This window comes from Artibeus jamaicensis, unplaced genomic scaffold (assembly GCF_021234435.1).
Source record: "Artibeus jamaicensis isolate MK-2021 breed Jamaican fruit bat unplaced genomic scaffold, CSHL_Jam_final scaffold_537, whole genome shotgun sequence".
Lineage (NCBI taxonomy): Eukaryota > Metazoa > Chordata > Mammalia > Chiroptera > Phyllostomidae > Artibeus > Artibeus jamaicensis.
Window position 1 is genome coordinate 45,461,404 of NW_026522047.1, and position 17,105 is coordinate 45,478,508.

Sequence of the window (17,105 nt, forward strand, 5' to 3'; positions counted from 1 at the left end):
CTGCACAGCCCGCTTTCCCAACTGCAGCTGAAGGGTGGGCTCTGGACCTGGAGCTTGGGTTCAAGTCCCCAGTTCTGCCTCTTCTCAGATGTATGGTGTCAGGTTGTTTCTCTGCCTCAGTTTCTCCATCAGTAAAATGGAGATAATAATACAAACTTCATGGGGTTGCTGGAAGAATTTAATGATGTGATTCATCTGAAGTGATTAGATACACAGTAAGTGCTCAATAAATGCTCAATATTATTACTTATCATTATTACTATTGCCTGCCTAACTCCTAAGGGCATTGAAATGACTGATCCAGGGACTGGACAACTGTCAAGGTCTCAGGACATCGATGTCCACTTATTGAGCACTCACTGTATACTGACACTCTGGTAAGGGCTGGTGGTCCAGTCACTTCTCTGCCTTCACCAACTCCCAGTCCTGGTTTGCTCACTCCTCTCCAGCCATATTCTTATTTCTTTTAATTAAAAAAAAAAAAAAAAAAAAGATAGCCCTGGCTGGTGTGGTTCAGTGGATTGAGCACTGGCCTGTGAACCACAGGGTGGCAAGTTTGATTCCCAGTCAGGGCACATGCCTGGGTTGCAGGCCAGGTCCCCAGTTGGGAGCACATGAAAGGCAACCACACATTGATGTTCCTCTCACTCTTTCCTTTCCTTCTCCTCTCTCTAAAAATAAATAAATAAAAGATTTTTAAAAAGAAAAATATTTTTATTTATTTTCTTAGAGAAGGGACTGGAAGGGGAAAGAGAAACAATGATGTTCGAGAGGAACACTGATTGGTTGCCTCTCACACCCCCCCCAACAGGGTACCTGGCCCATAACCCAGGCATGTGCCCTGACTGGGAATCGAACCAGCAACCTTTCAGTGTGTGGGACAACGCCCACCCCACTGAGCCACAGTAGTCAGGGCATCCAGCTACATTCATCCCCTCACTGCTCCTCGAACAGCCCAGCCACGACTCTAACTCAGGGCCTTTGCACTTGCTGTTCCCCCTGACAGAAATGTTCTTCCCCTAGATGTCATGTCGCATAGATGGCACCCTCACCTCCTTCAAGTCTCTCCCTAACAGTCAGCTCTGTGAGGGCAAGGGTTTGGGTTTGTTTTGTTCACTGTTGTGTCTCTAGTGCCCAACACAGGGCTATATACACAGTAGGTACTCAAGAAATGATACAGAATGAACAGGCCCATCTGGAAAATGGGATTCATGGTCTGGCAGCCAGGAAGTACTGGACAGGATTGGTGCCCCTGCCTGGCAGGTTCTTTGTCCTCCCTCGAGCCCCTCCCCCTTGGAGGCCCCTCCCCCTTTACCTTGTGGACGCGGGTGATGACCTCCAGGCCCACAGAGCCCACCAGAGCTGCGATGTCGTCCAAGAAGCGCCCAGGGAAGCGAAGCTTGCGGGGTGTGTCCAGCCGCTGGCTCAGAATCAGGTGCAGGGCCATGCTTTTCACCTGGGGGCCGGATGAGAGCGGGGACGAGGCTTCAGGGGCTGTGGGGTAGAAGGGACTTGCCGGATGGGGATGGGGCTTGAGGGCTGTAAATGGTGTTTTAGCAGCTAGGGAGGTGAAGCGAAGGTGGGCATAAGGGGTCCCAGGTGGGGCTTGAGCCCCACTGTAGTTCTGAGCTGAGGGCAGTGGGTCCCAGACTGAGTGAACAGTTTAGGTTAGGTCTCAAATAGTACCGCAGGGGTTTCCTTCTCTCTCTGAGGATATGTCTGGTGGGGCGGGGGGCTCTCCTCACTGGTTAGGGTCTTCCCCAGTCTCCTAGGGAAAGGGGGGGAGCTCTTCTCTCTATGGAGGGGTCCCCTCTTCAGGGAAAGATCCTCTTACGTGTCTCCTCTATCTCTAAGCAGGGGTCTCTTGGGCCGTTTCTCAGGGGTCTCAGGGACAATCTCAGGGCTTCCCTCCCCAGGGAGCGCTTCTCCCCGGGGGCCTCCTGCCCGCAGGCAGGGTGGAGGCTGGCTCACCATGAGCTGGAAGAAGAACCAGGCATGCTGTAGGACGGCCTCGCGCACGGCACTGCCGCTGACCACCCACTGCAGAGCCAGCTCCTCGTGAAGCAGCTGGAGGCAGGGGCAGGGGTCACAGGGGGCAGGGGTCACAGAGAGCAGGGGCCCACCCTACCCATCTCTGGGGAGCATGAAGGGGCAAATGAAGCTGAGGGCTTGGGGTTAGAGCAGCGGGAGGCCATGCAGGAGGGAGGGGCAGGAGTCACGTGTGCCCTCTCCTTGGGCTCTCCAGACTCTGCTGGGCTTGGACAGGCGCTCTGGACCCCTTTCCAGACCTAGGCCAACACTGTGTCCCCCGCCCCGCCTCCCACTACCTTCTGCACAGTGGGTCTCGGCTGGGTGGCTGGTGGGGCCGAGGAGCTCTCGAGGTAGGAGGAGGTTCGGCTAGAGTTGCGGTCGATGGCCTACGATGGGGTGGGGTGAAGAGGGTGGGATGGCATGGAGGGTTAGTGTGGGTCCAGGCAGCGTGCACAGGAAGACAGCTGCGTGGCACGGACAGAGGAAAGATGTGTCCGCGTGGATGTGGCAGTGGGGGCACAGAAGGGGAAGGAGTGTGACAGAGACCAGGATACCAAGGAAGACACAGCAAGGAGGGGACAAGCAGGGTGAACAGGACAGACCAGAATGTGGACCAGAGAGCCAACAGGCAGGAGCGCAGAGGGGAGCACGGACAGAGCGGGACCCGGCAGGGGCACGGGTGGGAGAATGGCTGCGGGCGTGGAGGTGGAGAAGGAGAAAACACCGCAGGTGGTGACGGGAGTGTGGGCAAGGGAGGGGAGTGAGGGTGAGCCGGTGAGTTCAGGGCTGGGCAGGGAAGGACGAGGGCACAGATGTGGAGGAGGGAGAGTGTAGACAGAGGAGGCTACCGTGAGGATGGAGGAGAAAGAATCCTAGGACAGAGGAGGTAGATGGTGATGAGGCAGTGGGAGCAGCTGAGAGAGCCCTGGTTCCAGGCCTGGCCCCACTCCAGCCTTGCTTGGGGCTTCGTTGCGACTCAGAGTCCCCATCTGTGAAATGGGTATGGGGACTCAACCACTCTCCCCTCCTCCGTTGCTGGTCAGGAGGTGAGGATGCTGGCAGGGAGAACAGACCCAGTGACGAAGGTGGCCCAGCCCTGAGACCTGCCCAGGCCTCTGCCTTGGCACTGGAGGGCCCCCAGCGCCCACAGTCCCAGCCACACACCCTGGCTTCTCAGCACGCACCAGATGGGCCATTCACTGCCAAGGCCGGCCCACCCTCTAGCCACCTCGTCCCACCTTATGTGATCTTCAGAGCTGACACCTCAGAGATCTGAGGACAGTGGGGGAATCCTGTTAAAAATGCAGGGGGGCTGGCAGGACCCACAAACCCAGATTCACAACAATCTGGGGAAAACCTGTCCAAAAGTCCCTCTGTCCCTGCTGCTAATAGTCCCCTGGACCGCCATGCAGTGCAGGTCACCTGGGTGACAGGCACAGAGCTAGAACAGGGCCTGGGACACATGTGAGCTGTCGGGTCCCAACAAAAATGTTACCTGTCTGGAGAGAAACCCCAGACCACCCAAGAGGGCTGGTGGCCCGATTTCTGTCTGTTTCCTCAGGAAACTTCACACTCACACACCAATGCGCTTGTCTGATTGGTGCCTATCACCCCAACTAGCCAGCAGCCCGGGGGCAGGGCTGGGCCAAGGCCCACCTTGCCGCCAACAGCCCACCTGCAATGCCCTAACTCTCCCAGGCTCCAGACTGCTGCACTGAGCACTTCACTTCGAATCTTTACATCTGAAAATTCAGAGTCTGGGATGCAGGGGGAGCCCGTGGTGGAGCCAAAATTCAAACCCAAGTCTGTCTAGGTCCCTGGGAAGGGGCAGAATAAAGGGAGCTACACATGGGGGTCCCTCTTTATCTGACACAGGATGGGGGAGCCCAGAGGTTCAGTTGTTTCCTTAGGACCATTCAGATTGCTACGTCAAGGGGGCAGTTGAGAGTCTCCTGAACAGAGCGGATTAAAGGGAGAGAAACAGGCCATGCGGGGCAGTGAGGTTATAGTGGTTGGGTCTGCATATCACTTACATGCTATTTACATACCCCCATCATTTCTGCCTCTGCCTGAGGCTGTGGTCCATGTGGCAGCAGAAGGCTAGTTAAGATAACCTTGTGATGCCTACTACATGGACTCCACAAATCCAAACAAAGGCAGGAGGGGTCCGCCGCCTCCTTCAGGAAGCCCCCCTAGGTTAGTTGGCCACAGCCAGGATGTAGGAGGAGCTCATGCTAAGGTGAGGTCACACGCGTGCAGGTGCAGGGAGGGAGGGCACCTGTCTGGGGTCGGCCCCACAATATGGGGGTGCCCGGCGCAGCACAGCCTTGCTGCCTCCTGGAGCATAAGCAGAATTCACCCAGGAGTGTGAGCGGTCGATACCCTGGAGATACACGGGTAAGTGGTAGAATCCATGGGCAGACAACAAAGAAACCAGCATGAAAAACCCGGTGTGGCCCTGACTGGTGCGGCTCCAGGGACTGAATGCCAGTTGGATGCCCAGTCAGGGCACATGCCTGGCTTGCAGGCCAGGTCCCCAGTGGGGGTGTTTGAGAGGCAACCACACATTGACGTTTTCCTCTCTCTCTTTCTCCTTCCCTTCTGTCTATAAATAAATAAATAAATAAATAAATAAACAAATGAATAGGAAAACCAAGCGTGAACACAGCCTTGGACTGTATGCCCAATAGGTACCCACACAGAACCCTGGGAAACTGGTGTGTGTGTACGTGCACGGGGTGCATGAGTATATGAACCTGTGTTTGCATGTGCATGGGACACACACCGGTGCCCACGTATTCACACATGGGGGCAAACACGCACGTGTACCATGTATACATGCACATGGGACACACATGAAATGCATCTGTGAACATACAAACACGTTACACATATATGTGTTCTCTCTGTGTTAATGTATCCCACATATGAGTGCTTGGGGCACATGTATACACCCATGTACTCACACATGGAACACATGTGTGCCTCCAGGGTGTGTACAACTTTGGCGCACATGTATATACACTGTGTTTTATGCACACCGGGCACATGTTTCATGCCCCACACATGTACATACACAGGGCACACATGTAATGCACCCATGTATGTGTGTGCATTGGGTACATATGTAAATGTGCCTGCTGCACTATGTACACACTGCTCTTTTAACAAGCAGGCCAAGCTCTAGCAACCCACCCTTGGGTCAGCCCCAGGGTAAACCCCACAGCTCCACCCGCCCTGTGACAGCCGCAGCCCAGTTCTGCTGCCCAGGGTCCAGCCTATGTCCGTGCTGTCGCCTGTTGTTTCCTGCCGTCCATCAACACTGAGACCCTTCATCTACCCCCTCACCACTGAGGCTAGAGGTTCCAGAGTCCCCCTCGTCCCACCTTGCTGGCCAAGATGCGGGAGACCTCGTCGTCCACAGAGCCGGGGGCCACGGCCAGATCGGGATTGCTGCTGCTGATGCTCTTAGAGCGAGCCAGGTAGAGGCTCGCCGGGCGGCCAGGGCCCCGGGCCAGCGTGGCAGGCTGCACCGTCACCGGAGAGGCCCCTGAGCGTGAATGAATATGGTCAGCCACCTGCCTGCCCGCCCCAGTGACCTGCCTCTTCCCAGGGAGCTGCTTTTGGTGGAGTCACTTTCTTGTTCAGAGACTCCAAGTTTCTCACCTTACTGTAAAATGTCTCATAACAATTTTGGGGGAGACTAGAAAACACTGAGAACAGTGCCTGTCACATAAGTGCTCAGAGTGGATAGCAGTTATTATTAATTATTTAACAAATGAGAAAAAAATGCAACTTTATTGAGTACTCACTGTGCCTAGCATTTTGCATGGATTACTATATCATTTATGATTACCAGCACCCCCAGAAAAGGGGGACGCATTATTGCTGTTCTGTAAACAGGAAAACAGGCTCCAGAGGCGAAGGCACTTGCCCAGGGTTACAGAGCGTACAAGAGGCAGAGCTGGCATTCGAACCCAGAGAACCCTGCTTGAGCACCTGCTTGTAATTGGCTGAATCACCTGCCAGCAAGTATACACAGACCACACCACTCGGGATGGAGTAAAAGGTTATATCTCTTGCAAGTTGCCCAAACCAACCAAGGCCTATGTGGCCTCAGGACCTCTGCACATGCTGTTTCCTTTGTCTAGTCTGCTTTCCTCCCAGATATTTCCCATCCTCTAGATTCTCCCACCAATACTAACCACCCAGGAGGCTGGACTCGGTGCCAGGCAGGCGGAAGGCATAGTAGACATAAGCAGCCAGCAGCGGGCAGTGACCACGGGCATCCTGGGCAGCTTCCAGACTCCGATGGATAAGGCTGACTACATGGGCCATCGCTTCAAAAGCTCCACGACCCAGGTTCACTGCCAGGCAGAGCAGAGGTCAAGTTTCTTCCTGACAGACTTTATGGTCCAAGGGATGGTGTGGCCATCAAAGGGTCACAACCTAGCGAATTGGGGGTCATTTTCTAGATGGGAAAACTGAGTCCAGAGAGATAAGTGGGTCATAGGAACTAGGCCCATATATCTAGGTCACCCAGCACCAGGGGGGTAAGGGGCCATTTTCCAGATGGGGAAACTGCGGTCTGAGGCAGTGCCTGCTCACCAATTTGGCCGGCGATGATTGGGGGCCGCACAACCAGACGCACGAGCTTGTCCAGCACGTGGTGAGAGAAGGCGACGAGGAACTCGGGGCTTGTGAGGCGCAGGGCGGCCAGGCTGGCCCGCAGCTCCTGCTCCACGGTGCCCTCACTCAGCACCCCGTCCTTGAGCCGGAATGGGAAGGCGCCCTCCTCCAGGACATGCACCAGGGTGAAGAACTTATCCAGGTATGGGTCCTGAGTGGGGGAGTCAGGGGTGAGTGGGGAGGGGCCGGGGCCCCTGGTCCAGGGGATTGAGCTGGGGGCTGAATGGGCAGAGACACCAAGGCCGGGGATCAATGAATCGATAATAAATAAGAACAGAGATGAGACACTAGATGAAGGAGGGGAGGAGAGAGGGGCAAATGTGGGGGAGCAGAGACCATGCGCAGGGCCAAAGCCCCAGCTGGGGTGGCCACTGGCACTGCTGCCCGCCTGAGTCAGCAGCTGCCCAGGAGACAAGCCCAGCTGACCGAAGTCGCGTCCATGGCCCAAGGCCAGGCCTCTTCCTGGTCAGTGGGAACTATTGCCCAACTCCTGGGTTCCCGTCCCACCCCCTACCTGGGGATGCACGGAGGACACGGCCATGAGCTCCACGTTGAACACGCCCTTGTGGCCATCCACCCAGCGCATGCCCGGCAGCGCCACCTGTGGGAGGGACACACCGGTGGGCACTGGCCGGCCACCCCCGCTGATCAGGCCACCAGCCCCAGGCATTGCTGTATTGCGACACCACAGCCTGAGCACAGCCCTGCCTGGGGGGGCAGCTGTGCAACCTGGCCCCAGCCCAGAGCCGGGGGTAGGGGGCAGGGGGCAGTTGGGAGGGAGCACAGTGGGGTTCCACTGAGCAGGCTGAGAACGGAGATCCAGGGTGAACGTTAACTGAAGGGAATGCACGAGGAAGTAGCATAATGAAAGTCCTGAGGCCCCAGGGGCATTAGTACACAGCTCAAGGGTAAGTGGGAGGGCGACAGTGCATTCGTGGAGGGGTGGGGGTGACCGGCCCTGAAGCACTCCTGGGGGCAGGATGGGGGGGGGCAGGCAGGGCTGCTGGTAGGGAACAGTGAGTGCAGAGGCAGGCGTGCTAATGAGGCAGGGACAGTGGGGTCAGGGAGCGACACAAGGGGCAGCAGGACACAGAGGCAGTGACAGGGCTGATGAGGCAGCCGGGGGCCCTGGAGGCCCTAAGAGAGGACAACAAGGCTCCCAGGGTGTTTGTTGACAGGAAGGAAGGCAGGGCATGAATGGGGGGCCATGAAATGAGTGGGGAACGCTAACGGGACTGCTGAGGTACCAGGTGTCGGTGGGAAGGTGGGTAGTGAATGTATTCCCAGGGACCCAAGAGGCAGGGCCTGGAACTAAGGGGCCAGGGTGGGGGCGTGGGCCGGGGCACATACGTCAGGTGTGAGCATGGAGTAGCTGGGCGGGGGCTGGTCCACAGACACAGGGAGGCAGAAGGGGCCAGTCCTCAGGCGGCCGTGCTGCAGCAGTGGGATCCACTAGGAAGAGGCCGGGGGTCAGGGGTGGGCTGGGAAGGGGCCGGGAGGGCTGGGGCAGGGGCATGTGGGCCGGCGGGGGGCCTCACAGTGAAGCCCACAGGAGTCTCCAGGGCTGTGCCGGGCCGGGGCTGGCAGCTGACATGGTAGAAGGTGAAGAGCAGGTGGTGGTTCTCAGTCACACACGCAGGAAGATGCAGCTTGAACTCCTCGTAAAACTCGGGGGACCTGGCAGGACCAGACTGGGTTCAGCTGGGTTCTTGGATCCTTGCCCGACCCCCTGCTCGGTGGCGCGTTCCCCCAGTGCCGCAGGCCCCCGCCTCTCTGCTCTCCACCAGGGGCCCCCCACTAGCACTTCCAGAAGCTGCCCGCCCCCACACCCTGCCTACTTGTTGTGGTAGACCACGGGCGTGAAGGCCTCTCGGGTGAATTCGCTGCAGCTGGACTTGCCAAAGATGACCTGGGGGAGCAGGGCCATGAGGACCCCTACCGGGGACACCTCACCCACCTCTCCCGGGACGTCACTGACCGGCAGGGCCTGGCCGGGGTCCTCGCCCGCCATGTACTGCACTCGCACGGTGAGGTTGCGCACGGAGCCCTGGCGGCTGCTGAAGTTGAGGCTCTGTGGGTACACGTAGAGCAGGTTCCTGTGGGGACGGGCAGGGGTGTCAGAGGGGCAGAGAGGCTGGGCTACTGGTGTAAGCCTGGCCTGGCACCCGGGACAATGACCACATGGCTGAGGCATGGAGGGCTCAGTCCGGAAATGCGACTGGCAGAGGGTTGGAGACAGATGGGCACCCTCAGAGCACAGATGGGGAAGCCGTGGCAGGGGCGGGAACAGAGAGGTCTGGGGGCACTGAGAAGGCCAGGTGAGGTAGAGGGCAGAAGGATAAATGCGTGCTCAGGGTTGAGGTTCCAAGGTGTCCCTGGTGGCCAGTGGTCAGGCATAAGCCCTGCCTGGGCTGACACACCCCTCGCCCACTCAGGGGCCTGTCCACCCTTGGCCCCAGGAGAAGCCACGAGTTATATGTCCCATCTCTTAGGTCGGGAAACTGAGGCTACAGTCAGTGTAGGGGCTTGGCTGGGGTTGGAGGTCTGCTTCCCTCCCCAGGGGAACTCTGTGCGAGCCCTGACTGCCCTCTGGGCATCAGGTTCCCTGTCTGCACAATGGGGGCTTTGAGCCCCCAGCTGAGCCTCCGTAACTATACCAACAATGACAAACAACAGGAATGACAGTGACGGGACCAAGCACTAAGGGGGCGCCTGCATGCCAGGTTCTGTTCTAAGCACTCAACATGAAAAAACAAACTTACTTCTCACAGGCAGTTTGTGGCACAGGACTAACGTCACCCCCTTGTACAGGCAAGGAAAGGGAGGCACTGCCCAGTTATCCAGGGGGAAAAGTGGCAGTTAGCATTCATCTGGGAGATGTGTGGGTCTGGCAATTGGGCTGTGTGACCTTGGGAGTCTCTGCCACCTGCACCCACTCCCCTGGCTCTCAGCCAGGCCACCAAAGGCCCCTGGCATCCCAGGCTTGTGGGGAGGGTATGTGCTCAGCCGCACTGATGGCAGTGGAACAGCCCTGAGCAAACTGGAGGGACTCATAAAAGACCATTATTACCACTACTGCTGTGCCTATCCCACAGGTGGGGAACCAAAGCTTGAAGCCTCAGAGACCCCCAGCAGAACCTGGGCCTGTCCTCTCCCAGTGCCCCCAGCCCACACCTGGCCCTGAGCCCTGGCCAACGTGATTCCAGAACAGCCCAGTTGGACGTTCGCCTGATGCAACCATCATGCCACCACCAGGCCCTTGCACAACAAACACAGGCACCCGACTGGCTGGTTAACGATTGACCGGGGGTTAAAGGGGTGTCAGTGCATAAAAGGAGGCAGCGGTGGTGCGTGGCTGCACCTCCAACACCTCAGCCATGTCTCCGCTCACGCTGTGTCTGCTGTGTGCCCTAGCAATGGAAGTCCGGCCTGCCTCTGCAGCCCCCGTGGGCAGCCTGGAGCCAGCACAGGATGAGGAGCTGACCCTGCTCTTCCATGGGGCCCTGCAGCTGGGCCAGGCCCTCAACAGTGTCTATAGGACCACAGAGGCACAGCTGGTGGAGGCCAGGCATAGCCTAGGCCTCTACGGCCGTGCATTGGGGCTCCTGGGGCAGGAGGTCAACCAGGGCCAGGATGCAGCCCAGGAGCTACAAGCAAGCTTGCTGAAGATGCAGGTGAGCACTGTGGTCGGGGTGTTATAAGGCTGGTACAAATCTGCAGTAGACTTACGTCTAGGGGGTGAGAAACTGGGTTTGCCCAGGAAAAGGAGGTTCTTGGAATATAGTACTTTCAGTGTTAAAATCAGAAATATCCCAGGGAAACAAAGTTGGTCATCCTAATAATGTCTAACTATGGATCAGATAGAAGAGGATGCTCTAAAGCTGCAGGCAGAAGCCACAGCCCAGGCGCTGGGAGAGATGGCCCAGGGACAGCAGGTGCTGCGGGAGAGCATGCAGCACCTAGAAGTCCAGCTGAGAGGTGCTTGGCTGGGCCATGCCCGTCAAGAATTTGAGGCCTTAAAGGTAAGCAGCTCTCAGCCCTGGAAGAGTCAAGACCCTGATTCCCAGCCGGAACTTACTTCTAGAGCAAGTCCCAGAGATCCACGCCCGCCAGGTCAGCCTCCTAGCAACACGGCTTCTATCCTGTGTGACCCTGGGCGAAACCCGCATCCCTTTCCATTGCTGTTTCCCCATTTGCAAATAAAGGCAGCAGCTGAGGTCTCAGAGTAGAGCCTGGGACTCAATGCAGATAAGATACTCAGCATGGGGCCAGGAAGATGCTAGGTACTCAACGAACGACTACTTTCAGAGTAACTGGTAACATGTCTTGAGTGTCTAGAAAGTACCCAGCACTGTTCCCTTTAATAATTCCTATTATGCTCATTATTCCATCTAGTGAGTCCCACTTCTTCCCCATTTTATAGATGGGCAAGTTGAGGCCTGAGAGTAGCAGTGACTTGCTGGGTCATACTGATGCAATGGGGAGGATGGGCTGGGTAAGATCTGGGGATGGGAGGTGAGGCAGCCCCCAGCTGAGGTTTCTTTCCTGAACCCCCAGGCCCATGCTGACAAGCAGAGCCTCATCCTGTGGGTCCTCAAGGGCCACACGCAGCGACAGAGGCAGGAGATGATGGCTCAGCAGCACCAGCTGCAACAAATCCAAGAGAGGTAAGCCTGGCGGGGCTTGGCCCTGCAGGGCAACTGGATCGGAGGAGTGCAGGGTGGCTGAATGGAGGTCCTCCTGCCTTGGCTGAGTCTTATCTCCTTCTCAGACTCCACACAGCAGCACTCCCAGCCTGAGCCTGACTGGTGGAACTGAGGATGAGCTGTGCACTGAGGGATGCTCCCATGCCCCATGTGGCCCCCGCACGGGGAGGAGAGCTGCCTGCCTGCTGGGCCAGGCTGCCGTGCCCCGCTTCCAGCCAGACACAGAAGCAGACAAAGAAGCAGGTGGGGCCGAAGGCCGAAGAGATGGCCCCACTGAGGAGGGGCGAAGGAAGACATGTGTCCCTTCATGCCTACACACATACCCATTAAAGCAAGTAGTGGCATCTCACCCTGGGTGTCTTATTGGTGTTTGGGAGAAAGGGGACCTCAATTTGCATGATGCCTGAATGCCCCCCATTCAAGTGCCCAGCTGGGTCCTAGAGGCTGTACCTGTAGCCTGTGTGGGGAGCGTAGACCTCACGGGTGGGGAACTCCAGGATCTCCTTGGTGGGCCGGCCCCTAGGGTCTGGGTAGGGCTTGACATGAAGCAGCTCCGGGGACAGGCAGAAGTGGGGGTTCTCAGGGGCCGGGGAGATGTCGATCTTGAGCTGAGCTGGGGAAGGGGAGCTAGTTTGCACCTGCCTGGGAGCCTCTGGACTGGGCCCCATCCTCTCTGGGTTTTGGGGTGAGGGGTTGAACTCTCCCACAGCTCCCTCCGGTGGCTGCCCTTCAGGTACTTAGGCCAGAAGTCACCCTCAACTCCCACCTCTTGACCCCATATCTGATCAGCTCTGCCCCTCAGCAACTACATCCCTCAGCTGACCCAACATCTGTCTTATTTATTCTGTTTCTAATCTGTGGCCCCCACTGGAAGGTCCAGCCCCTGAGGGTGGGGTTTGTCTATTATGGTCACTGTTGTGTCCCCAGGGCCACACACAGCAGGCAGTCGGTGTGTGTTTGTTCAGTGACTGTATGAGTGACACCTCTTTTTTACGGGTGCGCTACGTACCAGTCACTGGCCGCAGACGCCGCAGCAAGGATGATGGGCGCCGCATGTCAGCCAGGAACTTGAAGAGATCCTCATCACTGAGCCGCTCAGCTTCCTGCACCAGACCCATCCCCATGAGCTGAGTCCCCGGGGCCTGTGCGGCCACCGAGGTCCCTTGCCACCCCTCCCCTATGGCCAGGATACCTGCTTAAAGAAGTTGGTGACAGTTAGTGTAGCAGGGCGGAAGCCGGAGAAGCTGCAGGCATCATCTCCGCTACTCATCCGGTCTGGGGGCCCCCGACGGCGGCGGTCAGTCCAGGAAGGTCGGCGCTCTGGGGTAGGCAGTGACAGCCACGGATGGAGGGTTGAGGTAGAGGCACAGAACAACTTGGCAGACTCAGCCTAGTACAGAGTATGGCCAGCAGAGGGCGCCCCTTCCTTTTCCCATTAGCTCCGCCCCCCAACCATCAGCCCCGCCTCCTCACCACCCTCTGAGTCGGAATCACGGTCAGGCTGCCCAGCACTGCTCACGATGTTGGCTAAGTGCACAGCTGTCCAGGCGAATGGCATACGGTAGCGGCCCAGGCGAGTGCAGAACTGCTCGGCCGCCAGGCGGAGCTTCTCCAGCTTCTCTTTGTTCTGTGGGAAGACCCTCCGACACCCACAAGCTCAGTGCCCCAGGCCTGCTTGAATGCAGGATCTGCCCTGCCAGGTGGCCCGTTCATCACCAGGACCAGCCCCCACCTGCTTACCTTGGCTGTGTCTGCCTCCTTCATCACCATGTAGGGCTCAGAGCACTCACTGATGTCCCCCTGCTGTAACACCTTCTCCAGCTGAGGGGCAGGCAGGTGGGCCCAGTGAGGCACTGCTGGACCCTAACCTCCCCACCCTAACCACCTGAACCTGTCGTGAGCCCCCAGATACCTCATCCACTAGAGCTTTTGCTCTAACACCTCCCATGGCTCCCACTGCCCTTGGGATTCAGTGCTAGCAGTGGACTTGCCTGGCCAGCTGTCCCCTCCCCACCTTTTGAAATCGCCCCAAAGCCTAGGGTCCATAGTTGCCTTACATCTACAATTCTTTATTGGTATGAATGGAGGCCACTCCGAGTATGGCTCTGGGCCATGGGAACTTCAGTCCTGAACGTTCCTCGGTGTGGGATCCCGGACCAGGTCCCTTACCTGTTGCCCATCTGTAAAATGGAGCCGTGGCAACCCCTCCCTTCCAGGACTGCTGTGAGGACTAAAGGCAGGGCTCCCTGAGAAGCCTGACTGACTGTGAGCAGTGCCTACCTATAGCTGCCCCACTGATATCACTAGTGTAACCTAACTGAATGTTTGGAAAAGGAAATTTGAGCTCACTCCTGGAAACAGAAAATCCCAAATACATGTGCCAACTAGGTCTTTCCTTCCCCCCAAAAATCGAAAAACTCTCTGGTTTAAAAAAATATTTTAAATGCCTGTCCCCCTACACCAGGCTTCCATTTCTCTACAGGGTGCTCACTCATGGGTCTTGGCTCAGCTGTCGCCTCTCCATAGAAGCCCTCGGTGGTTTCTCTCCACCTGGGCCAGGAGCCTCCTCTGGGCTTGTCCCACTGCCTGCATTTTCCCCACAAGAGGCCTGCTCATCCTTCCTGGGACATGTCTGTGTTCTTCCACAAGAGCAGGGACTGCACCTGTGGCATTCACCATTACCACCCCCTCGCCCAGCCCCAGTGGGCACCTTGATGACCAGGAAGATGTCAGGTGAGGGGTAGGTCACGGAGAAGATGGCGGAGCGGGCCAGGGTGGAGATGGCTGGATGAGTGCCATGGGCACGCAGCAATCCCTTCACAGAGTCTGAGTTCAGGTCAAAGTAGAAGTTCTCCGAGATCTGGGGGCACAAGAGGCAGCTGGGCCACCACCTCCAGAAAGCCCACAGCCCTGCGGCGAGGAAGGGAGTGAGGGAGGAAAGGGAAGAAAGGGGCTCCTACCTTTTTCTTCTCCCGCACATCGTACAGGGCCAAGATGCCAAAGATGGGCTCGATCTCGATCTCGAACCTGTGGGTGAATGGGGCGGTCCGGCAGGGGCTCTCCCTGACATTCCCGCCATCCACGCCCCCCGCTTCCTCCCAAGGCCCAACCCAGCTTTGGCGCAGCATGGGGGGCACCTAATTCCCACTGGGCCACACAGAGCCACCACTTAAGGGCTTGCAGAAAAGACCTGTCCCATGTTGCAAAAGAGGAAACTGAGGCACAGACTTTTTTCTCCCCTCCTCTGTCAGTAATTCACACAGAGCCCCCCACCCAAAAATTATGGCCCTTGTTCAGCTGGCACAGAGTCAGCTTTGGGCCCAACAATCTTCTCCCAGCTTGAAATTCTCAACTCTTGGGCCTCCCTGACTCACCTCTCTGGGGTGTCCTCTGCCACCTGTGCCACCCTGGGCTGAGTCCTGAATGGCCACTGTAACCACCTCCCTGTCTTACTCTGACTTGCCCGGCCCCCACTCACTACCTGCCTTTTAAGGAAGCATCTTAAAACTTAAATTTTGAGGCTCCCCACTGCCCTGAGAACAAATCCCTGCATGGCGCGACCTCGCCCCACCCCTTGGCCTCTCTCCCCCTCTCCAGAGGTCTCCCTGCCTTTGGGTGTGCTGTGTGCCCCACCGACAGTCCTGTGTGGTCATCCCACCATTACAAACCCTGGACACAGTAGGCACTCAATGAGTATTGAATGACTGGATGAGCTCACAGAGCCAGTTCCCAACTCTTACGCTTGGGGCAGGCAGCCTATCCAGGCCTCAAGCCAGACGGGCCTCCCTTTCCTGCCCCTGTCCAAGCAGGAACTCAAGATGGGGGGGGTGGGGCCGGGCTCAGGTCCAAGTCCACATCCTGTTCAGCTCCGTTCCCACACATTTTTGGCTGCTCCCTGGGGGGCTGATGCGGAAGGGGCCTCAAGCCCCAGGGTCACCAGCACCCTCTCCACTTGGGTCCATGGAGTGGGCCCATGCTGGACCATGGCCTCACAGGTTGTATGATTTGGGGCACCATGACTTCATCATGCTGTACCTGAGTTTTCCCACTTGTGGCCACTTCACAAGATTGTAGTGAAGAATAGAGTTAATGTATGTGAAGGGCTAAGAACAGAGTCTGGCACACAGCTAGCACTTAAGGACTGCTGAATAATAAAAAAAGAAGCCTATTTCCCATCTAAGAGCCCATGGCCTCCTTGGTCTCGGGCTGCACACGGTCAAGGTATGGCGCTCGCAGTGAGCACTAAGTGGGTGCCACCCCGTAGCCTATCCGGTCCCCTTGTGTGTCTGTAGAGACGGGTAGGTAAGCACACTCACTTGAGAGACAGACACTTGACCAGGATCCTCTGTCCGAAGTGTTCGTGGGGCGGGTCCGGGTAGCTGCAGCGTTCCACCACCTCATCCTGCGAGAGCCCAGGGGCAGCTGGGGCACGTCCTCCTCCAATGCACGGCCGGGGACCAGCTCCCCCCCAGCCTGACTCCCTTGCCTCTGAGCCTTTGCGCATGCCGTCCCCAGCCTGTCAGGCCTTTCTTCTCCCCTCCTCTTTATCTGGCCGACATCTGCTCGTGGGTCAGGTCGAAGCTCGGCTGGCACTTCCTCCCGGAAGCCCTCCCTGACCCCTGAGGCCTGGGCGGGCACCTCCTCCAGGTGCTCATTCACAATGCTCTGCTGCAATGGGCCGTGTGGCTCTGGGCACTGAAGGGCAGGCGAGGGACAATTACCAGCACCTTACGTTGGTATCCTCTGTCTGGGCTGTAATGTCCTAGTGGGAGGCTCTCTCCTCCACTAGACAGTGAACTTGGGTGGGAAGGGACTGGGTCTATCTAGCCCGTATCTGTATCCCCAGTGCCTGCTACACAACAGGCACCCAAACATGTTGGTTGAAAAAATACAGAGATCTACTAAAAATTGGATAAACACAGGTGTATACAGAAAGCATTTGATTAATGATGACTGTGTATTAGGTACCTAATAAACACTGATTGAATAAATATAGGAATATACAATAAAGACTTAATAAATCACTGAGTGAAAACATAGGTATATATATACTAGGTAACCAATAAAAGTGGGTTGGATAAATATTGGGGGATATAATAGGTGTCTAGTAAAAGTTATGGATAAAAATAAAGCATATACACTAGGTGCCCCACCAATAAGCACTGGTTAGATAAATAGAGGCACATAATAAGATCTCAATAAATTCTGTTTGATTAAAGATAGGACTATACAGAAGGTATATAGTGAGTATTGGTTGACTAAATATAAGAGTACATATTAGCCAACTAATATAAGCCACTGAATAAAATACAGAGTATACAGCAGGCACCCAGTACATGCTGGTGGGGTATTATATAGCGATATGTGTCAGTCGGATGGGTCTTGGCCTCAGGGCGTAGGTGGGCCTGCAGGCACCCACCTCATCAGGCGCTGGGTAGAGGGTGAGCAGGGTGCGGGGCCGGTGCTGCCTCCGCAGGGCCTCATTGCGCCGGTCCACGTCCTCAGGGGCCACGCGCTCCAGCAACGAGGGCAGCAGTGAGTCGGCTGCCAAGTTCCTCAGATCGAAGATGCCAGAGGCGCCACTGCTTCTCGGAGTATCCTCCGGGGAGCCCGAGGAGTGCCGGTGGTCATCCTGTCAGTGCAGAATGGTCAAGCACTAAGTCACCACTACAGGGGTCA

The 17,105-nt window shown here is 56.9% G+C and overlaps 2 protein-coding genes across 7 annotated transcripts in view; one reads left to right on the forward strand and one right to left on the reverse strand.

The window, feature by feature from the left end:
- DOCK6 (dedicator of cytokinesis 6) overlaps window positions 1-17,105 on the reverse strand; it is a 41,558-nt gene that overhangs the window by 15,630 nt on the left and 8,823 nt on the right. Inside the window, exons 6-26 of one of the 4 annotated variants that reach the window (XM_053658200.1) lie at window positions 16,846-17,058; window positions 15,743-15,828; window positions 14,387-14,453; window positions 14,137-14,286; window positions 13,167-13,247; window positions 12,903-13,053; window positions 12,619-12,746; window positions 12,436-12,529; window positions 11,877-12,039; window positions 8,699-8,816; window positions 8,559-8,629; window positions 8,259-8,397; window positions 8,071-8,172; window positions 7,235-7,321; window positions 6,640-6,871; window positions 6,237-6,398; window positions 5,418-5,581; window positions 4,310-4,414; window positions 2,328-2,417; window positions 1,972-2,067; window positions 1,316-1,456 (exon numbers count right to left, since the gene is read on the reverse strand). In XM_053658200.1, coding sequence (XP_053514175.1) covers window positions 1,316-1,456; window positions 1,972-2,067; window positions 2,328-2,417; window positions 4,310-4,414; window positions 5,418-5,581; window positions 6,237-6,398; window positions 6,640-6,871; window positions 7,235-7,321; window positions 8,071-8,172; window positions 8,259-8,397; window positions 8,559-8,629; window positions 8,699-8,816; window positions 11,877-12,039; window positions 12,436-12,529; window positions 12,619-12,746; window positions 12,903-13,053; window positions 13,167-13,247; window positions 14,137-14,286; window positions 14,387-14,453; window positions 15,743-15,828; window positions 16,846-17,058 — 2,640 coding nt within the window. Of the gene's footprint in view, window positions 1-1,315; window positions 1,457-1,971; window positions 2,068-2,327; window positions 2,418-4,309; window positions 4,415-5,417; window positions 5,582-6,236; window positions 6,399-6,639; window positions 6,872-7,234; window positions 7,322-8,070; window positions 8,173-8,258; window positions 8,398-8,558; window positions 8,630-8,698; window positions 8,817-11,876; window positions 12,040-12,435; window positions 12,530-12,618; window positions 12,747-12,899; window positions 13,054-13,166; window positions 13,248-14,136; window positions 14,287-14,386; window positions 14,454-15,742; window positions 15,829-16,845; window positions 17,059-17,105 lie in introns of all 4 variants that reach the window. The other 3 variants (XM_037131373.2, XM_037131375.2, XM_037131374.2) reach the window with 3 other exon arrangements.
- Window positions 7,369-11,775, forward strand: ANGPTL8 (angiopoietin like 8). Of its 3 annotated transcripts, none has more exons than XM_037131377.2 (6): window positions 7,369-7,628; window positions 8,508-8,747; window positions 9,816-10,394; window positions 10,581-10,742; window positions 11,278-11,387; window positions 11,492-11,775. In XM_037131377.2, exons 3-6 carry the CDS (start codon window positions 10,098-10,100, stop codon window positions 11,517-11,519), a joined length of 597 nt encoding a protein of 198 aa, XP_036987272.2. In that variant the 5' UTR covers window positions 7,369-7,628; window positions 8,508-8,747; window positions 9,816-10,097; the 3' UTR covers window positions 11,520-11,775. The 3 variants fall into 3 exon arrangements, with proteins under 3 accessions (XP_036987272.2, XP_036987273.2, XP_036987271.2); XM_037131378.2 differs by having other exon boundaries at window positions 8,571-8,747; XM_037131376.2 differs by lacking the exon at window positions 8,508-8,747.